General features: G+C 32.3%; 1 protein-coding gene across 1 annotated transcript; it reads right to left on the bottom strand.

The window, feature by feature from the left end:
* Positions 1 to 9,682: 9,682 nt before the first annotated feature.
* LOC132042205 (uncharacterized) lies at positions 9,683 to 10,260 on the bottom strand. The gene is made up of 2 exons (XM_059432815.1): positions 10,015 to 10,260; positions 9,683 to 9,923 (listed from the first exon to the last, which is right to left on the bottom strand). Exons 1-2 carry the CDS (start codon positions 10,176 to 10,178, stop codon positions 9,698 to 9,700), a joined length of 390 nt encoding a protein of 129 aa, XP_059288798.1. The 5' UTR covers positions 10,179 to 10,260; the 3' UTR covers positions 9,683 to 9,697.
* Positions 10,261 to 10,762: the final 502 nt, after the last annotated feature.

The raw sequence follows: 10,762 nt of genomic DNA, 5'->3' as shown, positions 1-10,762 counted from the left end.
TTATAATAAAACCGATTTTAGTTGGCATTGTTATAGTAATACAATTTTATCTAAGTTTCCAAATTCGCTAAACTTATTGCCTACATGAAAACTATTACATCTCCAAATTCACCTTCAATAATACTTGAAGTCTTTTTTCATACAAATTATTATTTCTACAAGTCTTATTTTAAATAACTTTATTATATTTATAATTGTAAAACACTTATAAAGTTATTTTCTTTCTACAACACAATATTTACACTTAGCCTAATTAATCATAAGTCCGGTCGGATTAACCATTATTAATGGAATTTAGAAGATGCTTAATACCTTCCCTCTAGGTTAGTTGAACCCTTACTCAGATCTTTTTGGTTTCGTAGACTTTAAAATAAAATCAAACTTTAGATAATTACTTTAATTAACCTTAGGTGCCCTAATTCACCATAAATAATTAGGTGGCGACTCCTTAACTTTAAATAACCCCGGAATTACCCGGATGTTGTAAACTATTTTGACTTAGGTTAAAATAGTATAACACTGCTAAGTCAAAAATTAAAAAAAAAATTAAAAATGAAATGCATAAGTTGGGTTTCAAACTGCGCACTTAAGGCAAAAAAAAAAAAAAAAAAAAAAAAAAAAAATATATATATATATATATATATATATATATATATATATATATTTTTCTTGAAATTTTTGCAAACCTCTGTTAGCCAACTTTGGGCAAACTTATGCCTTGCGAATCTCAACTTACGCCTTGCGATTTTTTTTTATTTTATTGAGTCTAGGTTCGGCGGGGCATGCGGGTGTTAAACGAGGCGATATTAAAGATCACCAATTTGAGGGACAAAAATTAAAGACCATCCCAAAAGAAGGTCAATCCGCGCAACAAAAAAAAAAAAAGTACAAGTAGGCCTAGTCCTCTTGTCCAAAAAAAAATAAAAAATGGGCCTTGCACGGATATTAGTGACGGGGTGGTACTATTTAAGTAGTAGCTAATGACAACATAACAACGAATTATGATTTTTTTTCACTAAATAAAAAGATAATGAAAACACATAGCGATGAAGATGAATCAGTCGTTAAATTTAGCGCACAGATTTGCAACGGAATATCTGCGCTCTATATTTATTGATATTTACATTTTAATTTTTTTTATTTAACCATAGGTTTTGGGTTATGAGCCATGAGATTCAAAAGATTATGGTTGGAAGCACCTCCTCTTTTAGTGAATCCTATATAATGGCACATGAATCCAAATTAGCCGGACCAGTGATTAGTTCCCAATACCGGATGTAAAAACCGAAAAAAAGAGCTAATTCGAAAATTTAGATGTTGTATGAATTAGCTAATACGTTAATTTCATGGCAATACTATTTTTGCTTATACACCAAACCAAACAAGCCCTACCGGTATTTCATATATATATTCGTTTCTTCTCAAAAACAAATACCATATCAGAACTCTCATCTCTTCTTCTTCCTCAATGCTCCCAAACAATTTGCAAACGTATTTATTGGAAATTTGAGTTATTGCTAAATTTGAATTTCGGTTTTGACTTTGTAAACTTTAATTTTTGTTCCTCACTAAAAGCCCCTTTTCGGGTTTGAACCCTGCTAAGTCAAAAATTTAAAAAAAAAAAAAAAAATTGAAAGTCATAAGTTAGGTTTCAAACTCTGCCTTAAGGCAAAATATATATATATATATATATATATATATATATATATATATATATATATATATATATATATATATATTTTCTTTGAAATTTTGCAAACCTCTCCTTAAGGCCTAACTTTGGGCAAACTTATGCCTTGCGAATCCCAACTTCGTCACTGCGAATCTCAACCTACGCCTTGCGATTTTTTTTTTTTTTTTTTTTTTACCGAGTCTGAGTTCGAGCCCAAGACCTTCGGGTGTTAAGCGAAGGGCAATATTAAAGACCACCAATTTGAGGGACAAAATTAAAGACCATCCCGAAAGAAGGTCAATCCGCGCAAAAAAAAAAAAAAAAAAAAAAAAAAAGTACAAGTAAGCCTAGTCCTCTTGTCCCAAAAAAAAAAAAAAAAGGGGGGGGGGGGGCTTGCAATTTTTAAATTGATGACGGGGTGATACTATTTAGGTAAAATTTCTCAAATAACTACCTTGTTGGCCTCCTACCATTTGTAGCTACCCTTTTTAATATTACCATTCGTAGCTAAAAATCAGCTGATTTGTGTATGTTTTCGCATGTATTTGTTGCTAGCAAAAAAAAGGAACAGGCTCCTTTATTTTAGGCTGTAACGGTGGTGGTATTAAATGAGAAATTAAGATATTTTTTACCTTCTTTTCCGCAAAATCTCCTGTAATATTCTCTTTCCTTACACGTTTCTCTTCTTCCATGCATTCTTCAACATTCAAACGTAAAAATTCAAATTTCAAATTAAATCTTCAACACCTGCGAAAATACATTGACAAAACAAACACGATCAATCAACAGCCAATGTATTTGAAGTTTTCAATATTGATTTCGTTTTTTATTTACCGATGTATTTGATATCATAACTAATGTATTTGACGTTTTCAATCAAACTCCATGTATTTTATATTAAATATTATGTATTTGTGTGAGTAATAATTTGCATCACCCATGTATTTAGTGATAATGTATTTGAAGTTTTCAATATTGATTTCGTTTTTTATTTACCCATGTATTTGATAGCATAACTAATGTATTTGAAGTTTCCAATCAAACCTCATGTATTTTAAATTAAATCTCATATATTTGTGTGAGTAACAACTTGCATCACCCATGTATTTGATGGGATTAATTTGAACAAAATACATAAATATATAGAAATTTACCATGTATTTGCGTCACCCGTGTATTTAAAACTAGATGAATTGATGGAATTAATTTGAACAAAATACACAAATATATAGAAAAACTTACAAAAATACACCACCAACCACAACAATTGATAGTTATATCATAAAACATACACAAATACATATATTTTTCGTCTTCTCAAAACCCTAAAAAACTTTCTCTCTCCTTCTCACGTGTGCGCCACCATAACCACCACCATGGCTCGAAGCAAAAACAATCACTTCCACCAAGTTGATTTTGTGGAAGAATAATAACACAAATAGCGAAAATTTCACGAAACAAAGGAGATGGGATAGAACGTGAGTACTTTAAGGCTTCTTTTTCCTTTTTTTTTGAAAAAAAAAAAAAAAGAAAGAATACGACGAATCTTCTTGATTGGTGAGAATGAAAGTGAAATTTTTGCAGAAGGGTGAAGAGAGGAAGAAGACGATCATAAAAGGTAAGAAGTTATGAAAAAGGAGAGAGAATGGTAATGTATATTAAGTGATTAATATTGTTACCATTAAAAGGGGATATGGGATTGGGGTGCTAATTTTAGGTGTATTTGTGAAATGGTAATTCAAAAATTACCGTGTAGCTATAATAGTTAAATTAGAAAAGTATTTAGTTACTATTAGTAATTAAAATAAAAGGTAGTTATTACCACTAATTATGTATTAGAAGTAGCTATAACGCGTAAAAATTCCTACTATTTAAGTAGTAGCTAATGACAACATAACAACGGATTATGATTTTTTTCACTAAATAAAAAGATAATGAAAACACATAGCGATGAAGATGAATCAGTCGTTAAATTTAGCGCAAAGATTTGCAACGGAATATAAATCGCGCTCTCATATTTACCGATTTTGACATTTTAATTTTTTTTATTTAACGAGGTTTTGGGTTATGAGCCATGAGATTCAAAAGATTATGGTTGGAAGCACCTCCCCTTTTAGTGAATCCTATATAATGGCACATGAATCCAAATTAGCCGGACCAGTGATTAGTTCCCAATACCAGATGTAAAAACCGAAAAAAGAGCTAATTCGAAAATTTAGATGTTGTATGAATTAGCTAATATGCAGAATTTCATGGCAATACTATTTTTGCTTATACACCAAACCAAACAAGCCCTACCGGTATTTCATATATATATTCGTTTCTTCTCAAAAACGAATACCATATCAGAACTCTCATCTCTTCTTCTTCCTCAATGCTCTCAAACAATTTGCAAACGTATTTATTGGAAATTTGAGTTATTGCTAAATTTGAATTTCGGTTTTGACTTTGTAAACTTTAATTTTTGTTCCTCACTAAAAGCCCCTTTTCGGGTTTGAACCCTGCTAAGTCAAAAATTAAAAAAAAAAAAAAAATTGAAAGGCATAAGTTGGGTTTCAAACTCTGCCTTAAGGCAAAAAAAAAATATATATATATATATTTTGCTGAAATTTTGCAAACCTCTGCCTTAAGGCCTAACTTTGGGCAAACTTATCCCTTGCGAATCCCAACTTCTGTCCTGCGAATCTCAACTTACGTCTTGCGATTTTTTTTTTTTTTTTACTGAGTCTAGTTCGAGCCCAGGACCTCTGGGTGTTAAGCGAAGGGCAATATTAAAGACCACCAATTTGAGGGACAAAAATTAAAGACCATCCCAAAAGAAGGTCAATCCGCGCAACAAAAAAAAAAGTACAAGTAGGCCTAGTCCTCTTGTCCCAAAAAAAAAAAATGGGCCTTGCACGAATATTAGTGACGGGGTGATACTATTTAAGTAGTAGCTAATGACAACATAACAACGGATTTTGATTTTTTTCACTAAATAAAAAGATAATGAAAACACATAGCGATGAAGATGAATCAGTCGTTAAATTTAGCGCAAAGATTTGCAACGGAATATCTGCACTCTCATATTTATTGATTTTGACATTTTAATTTTTTTATTTAACCAGAGGTTTTGGGTTATGAGCCATGAGATTCAAAAGATTATGGTTGGAAGCACCTCCTCTTTTAGTGAATCCTATATAATGGCACATGAATCCAAATTAGCCGGACCAGTGATTAGTTCCCAATACCGGATGTAAAAACCGAAAAAAGAGCTAATTCGAAAATTTAGATGTTGTATGAATTAGCTAATAAGCAGAATTTCATGGCAATACTATTTTTGCTTATACACCAAACCAAACAAGCCCTACCAGTATTTCATATATATATTTGTTTCTTCTCAAAAACGAATACCATATCAGAACTCTCATCTCTTCTTCTTCCTCAATGCTCTCAAACAATTCGCAAACGTATTTATTGGAAATTTGAGTTATTGCTAAATTTGAATTTCGGTTTTGACTTTGTAAACTTTAATTTTTGTTCCTCACTAAAAGCCCCTTTTCGGGTTTGAACCCCGCTCAGTCAAAAATTAAAAAGAAAAATTGAAAGGCATAAGTTGGGTTTCAAACTCTGCCTTAAGGCAAAAAAAAAAAAAAAAAAAAAAAAAAAAAAAAAAAAATATATATATATATATATATATATATATATATATATATATATTTTGCTGAAATTTTGCAAACCTCTGCCTTAAGGCCTAACTTTGGGCAAACTTATGCCTTAAGGCCTAACTTTGGGCAAACTTATGCCGTCCAACTTATGCCTTGCAAATCCCAACTTCATCTGCGAATCTCAAATTATGCCTTGCGATTTATTTTTTTTTAACTGAGTCTAGGTTCGAACCCAGGACCTCTGGGTGTTAAGCGAAGGGCAATATTAAAGACCACCAATTTGAGGGACAAAAATTAAAGACCATCCCAAAAGAAGGTCAATCCGCGCAACAAAAAAAAAAAAGTAAAATTTTCACAAACAGCTACCTTTTAACTCTTTCTAACAACCTATAACTACATATTCTATATTTACAATTCGTAACTAGATGACCCTATATTTATGTAGTAGTCGGGTATACCAAAATATAGCATAAATATAGCGGAAATACAGACGCGAGTTTAAGACGAGTGCTATATTTATGGAAACAAAATGTTTCAATTTTAATTAGAATCGGTTATATTGTTCCCTGATTCACGCAAATATCCTCCCATTCCATATCTGATTCCATATCTCATTCAAACAGCTAACAAATTCAAAAAAATTTGAATTCAAACAGTACAATCATATTTTTAACCAAAAATAAAAAGGTTGAAAAACCTTTGAAAAATAACAATATCAAAACAGTGAACATAGCTTGATTATCACGACGAATATATATTTGATTTCATCAAGTTGAGTTCATAATTGAGGTAACGATTTTTCTTGCAAACTTTTTTTTTGTTCGTCTTTTTAAAATTGTTTTAGCTAAATTGAATTTAACACATTCTTGTAATATCGAAAACAACGGGATAATGACAAGCGTAAGCGCTTTGATCCGTCATTCCGGTTTTTGGAACGATCGAAATGTTTTGTGAATTACAAAATTGATCTTTGTTGTGTTCATTGATAATTGCAATTACGATGAGTTAGTTTGTACGATTATAAATCAATTAGGCATGGATTTTGTTAGGAAAACTATTTCAATAAAATATCTTGTTGAAGGCGATTTTCAACCAATTGAAATACACAACGATATGGGAGTTCGTGTGTACGTTGAGCTTAAGAAGAAAACGAGTTTTGGGGATGTATCCAATGTGCGTTAGTATTCATGATTTGGATGTTGAGGATTGTGCAAACAGTAATCGTATTATTGGAGATGATGTCTTCAAATTGGATATAGCGAGAATCGGGATGGTATGAAAGTTTGTGATTCTCTTTTAAACTACCTTGTTGTTTTTGTTTGGGAATGATAACAATTTGATAATTTTGAAACCGGAAGCGAAAGGAGTTTTTGTCGATCAAATTTACCGGATAAGGAAACTTTGAAAATTGCGATGACGAAATACGCAATTCGTGAAAGATTCAATTTCAAAACAGAGAGATCGAATGCTATAAGGTATGATTTTCTAAATGTATTCGGTAACGAAAGTGCGGATGTATTTTTGTTATATTTGTCTTGTATTGATATGATCTGTTAACTTATTTAGCACCTTGTTAATTTTAAAAATGTTTGATGCAATATATTCGATTTATTTTTTTATATATTTATCAGATTTAATTGATTCAATATGTACTAATTGAATTGTATTATGTAGCTACACTACGGCATCTTTGGTCGCCGGAATGTAAATGGAAATTCGAGCGTCGAGAATTGGGGATTAGAAATGTTGAGGGTTAGAGCTTTTGATGACGAACATACATGTCCATTGAAGGACAAGGTGTATTCACAAAGGCGAGGCAACAAGTTGGTTTATTGGAGAAGCGGTTGTGAAGGCGAAAATAACTAACCATAAAAGGAAGGTCACACTGGGATATAATAAATGATGTTAAGAATGAATTCGGCGTAGATGTTTCTTATATGATGGCATGGAGAGCTAGAGAAGGCTATAAAAGATTTCAGAGGTGATCCAGCTGATTCATACAAGAAGTTGCCGGCATATATATACATACTTGATAAAACGTATCCTGGATCGCTCGTTAAAATGCATAAATCACCAGAAAATGAGTTTATGTATTTGTTTGTAGCACTCAAAGCATTCATAAAGGGATTCGAGTGTTGTAGACCAATAGTTGTAGTGGATGGTGCACACCTTAAATCAACGTATAATGGTACATTTGTGTCGGCAAGTACTTTGGATGGAGCAGGTATGTGTAATTCTATTCTACGAATGTTTTTTTTATAAATACAACATTATGCATATTGATTTGCAAATAAAGCTGCTAAAAACATACTGGATGTATTCTTTGGTGTAAATTTGTGAATATTATATGATGAAATACTGCTTGTAAATATGAGGTAAATATATTGTAAATATATCTTGTTGTTTTATAAATGATGTTGCTAAAAATACGGTGTGAGATCAAATTCGGTTGAAATATGTGTTGAATATATTATAAATATAAACGATTTTTGTAGGTAATATCCTACCACTAGCGTATGGTGTGATAGATTAAAGGAGAATAATAAGTCGTGGACGTGGTTCTTTGAAGCTTGTTCAAGCGGGCTTATGGTGTTAGGCAAGATATGTGTGTAAAATGTCGATAGACATGAAAGCATAATACACGCGATTTCTAAGGTGTATCCCTCTTGTTCCTCATTTGGCTTGTGTATGGCATTTGTGGAAAAATGTGACAAAGCAATACACAACAAACGGTGAGGTGTTGAGTCCTATATTTTATTCACTAGCGAAAGCATACAGCCGAGATGAGTTCGATAAATTGATGGAGAAGATTGGGAATGTTGATATTCGGGTAAAACGATACCTAGAAGATCTTTGGAAGAGATAAATGGTCTAGGCTTTATTCACTTGTTAATAGAGGATGGACAATGACTTCGAATATAGCCGAATGTATTAATGGAAAATTCTTTGCAAGAGAGTTACATATTTTTGATTTCCTTGAAGAAGTGAGGAAGATGTTTGGTAGATGGAATTGCACAAATAGAAAAAATGGTACCTATACATTCACAACAACGATGAGGCGGTATCAAGAGATGTTGTCGATCAACGAGTACAAATCAATACGAATGAGGGTATCTTTGTTTGCAACACAAAAATTTAATCTACGGTTTACTATATGTAATGTATATTTATATATATTCCTAATATGGTAAAAGCACTCGAGTAATGCTTGTTTATTTGTTAAATGGTTCTCAGGTTGAAGCGTCAACTGAATATGTTTACACAGTGAATGATGGACCGAGGCGTTTCATAATAGATTTGAAGAAGAAAACTTGCAGCTGCAGGATGTTCCAACTAGACGAGATACCGTGTTCTCATGCATGGGCGGCATTGAAGAATAAAAATTTATAGCGATGTATATTGTTCGGATTTATTCAAGCCGGAAACAGTTGTGAACACATATGATGTGCTTGATTGATCCCTCTTCCCGATGAGACCGAGTGGAATGTTCCTAAAAGTATATTAGATGAAGTTGTTATGCCACCGATCTATAAGAGACCCACTCGGGGCCAAAAAGAAGAGGGACAAGCCATTACGGGAGTTGATGATTGGTAAACGCGAGGTCGTGCGGTAAATGTGGACGTCTTGGTCATAATAGGCGTTAGTGTGATAATCCGCCGCTCAATAAGAAGAATAAATAAGTCCATTTTGATTTTATTTGTTAAGATAATTCTACTTTAAATTTCGGTTAAAAATAAAAATGAATTCATCTTGAATTCATATTGTTCTAGTATGATTGTATTTCACATCGTTGAACATCCGATGTTTTTCAATGTAATGCTATATTGGTGGTTAAATGGTATTTGGAAAGTCTACTCTATGTTAAGCGATTAGACCTTTTGTTTTGGATTTATGATTTAATAGTTGTATTTCGTATATATTTTGGCTATATTTTAGTTGTATTTTGTATGATCTGTAGATAATACTTATTAAGTTTTCTTGTTAACTATATTTGATATATATTTTACATATATTTGAAGTGTATTTAGTTGAAATTTTAAATTTTGTAACAAACTGTAATTTTAAAAATGATCTTATGGAATATATCTGAGTTATATTTTCTGTATATATCGACTGTATTTAAATGGTTATATATACTACTTTGTTAAATGAATACATTTCACAGATAATGAAAAATGGAATTTATGCATTGAAAAGATAACATACTTGAAAGAAACAACAATATAAAAACCATAAGGTGGTGTTCAATATTAATCATCCTAAAAAAGATTGCTGCACATGAAACAATATGTCCAAAATGAAAAAAACAGCAACAAAAGTCGCAACCAACTACGCTATTGTTCAACATGAAAATCAAAAACACAAAAGACTTGGTGGCCTAATCAAGATCCTGTTTATCAACTGCATCGTAATCAACTGCTGGTCTAATTGGTCTTGGAGGCTGCTCGTTATCACTTGACGCATTGTTGTTTGACTTATCCCATGCATAGTCGCATAAAAGGGCGCCGTATCTCATACGGAGTAACTTTGCATCGAATTCGGTTGGGATGACTGCACTTGAGCTCAAGTATTCAGCGAAGGCGGCCACATACACACCACAATCCCTGGAACAAAAATGATCAAAAAATTTACTTATCAAAAAACCACGAAAAAAAAGATGTATTTATTGTGTTTTTTATTGGAAGAGATTCTTACATGCTAGATGGAGCTTGTTGCGGGAGATTGTCTACATTCACAATGTCAAAGTTGTCGGTTTGTTCTCTATTTCTGTAAGAAGGATGTGTGGCAAAATCTATATCCGCCTTCTTCTCATAGAAATCAGTCATTTGTAGACTGTGTGTCACTAGAGTAGCCAACATTTTCACTCCGACTCTAACGACAGCATCATGCCCTGCAGCTCGGTATGAGTTGTATACGTAGATAGACCTGTTTGTAAAAAGAAAATATAAGAAAAAACAAACATATAAAATTTGTAGAAAAATGAATGATCTTTTCATTGGATGAGAGCAGACACTGCCGTTGAATGATATCACAACCAAAATCCGGTGATTTTCCTCTTTTATGTTGACGGAATTAGTACGTTGTCAACGTATACCATGGTACATTAGCCAACAGCTGTGCCGTTAATGTACTCACACGATTCATCTTCCTTACGGCAACACATGTGGATGAATCGGGGTTTTCCCAAGATTTGTAAATTTCGCAACTAAAGTGTGAAAAATACGGTGGCATGGTGAATCTATAGTTCTTTATTATTGTGATACTTCCCCTTCTTGCGTAGGTAGTAGAAAATAACATCAATATCTTTGTAAAAACATCAATTTAGTGACTATAATCAACACTATGTTCAAAACAAATATTGCTTGTATATATATATAGTAAATATAGTGCAATATACTCTATATATAGTAAAAATACAATTCGTATACCTGGACAAACATCT

Source organism: Lycium ferocissimum, unplaced genomic scaffold (genome assembly GCF_029784015.1).
Source record: "Lycium ferocissimum isolate CSIRO_LF1 unplaced genomic scaffold, AGI_CSIRO_Lferr_CH_V1 ctg14067, whole genome shotgun sequence".
Lineage (NCBI taxonomy): Eukaryota > Viridiplantae > Streptophyta > Magnoliopsida > Solanales > Solanaceae > Lycium > Lycium ferocissimum.
Note: the sequence above shows the minus strand (reverse complement) of the source record. Positions and strands in the feature narration are given on the sequence as shown.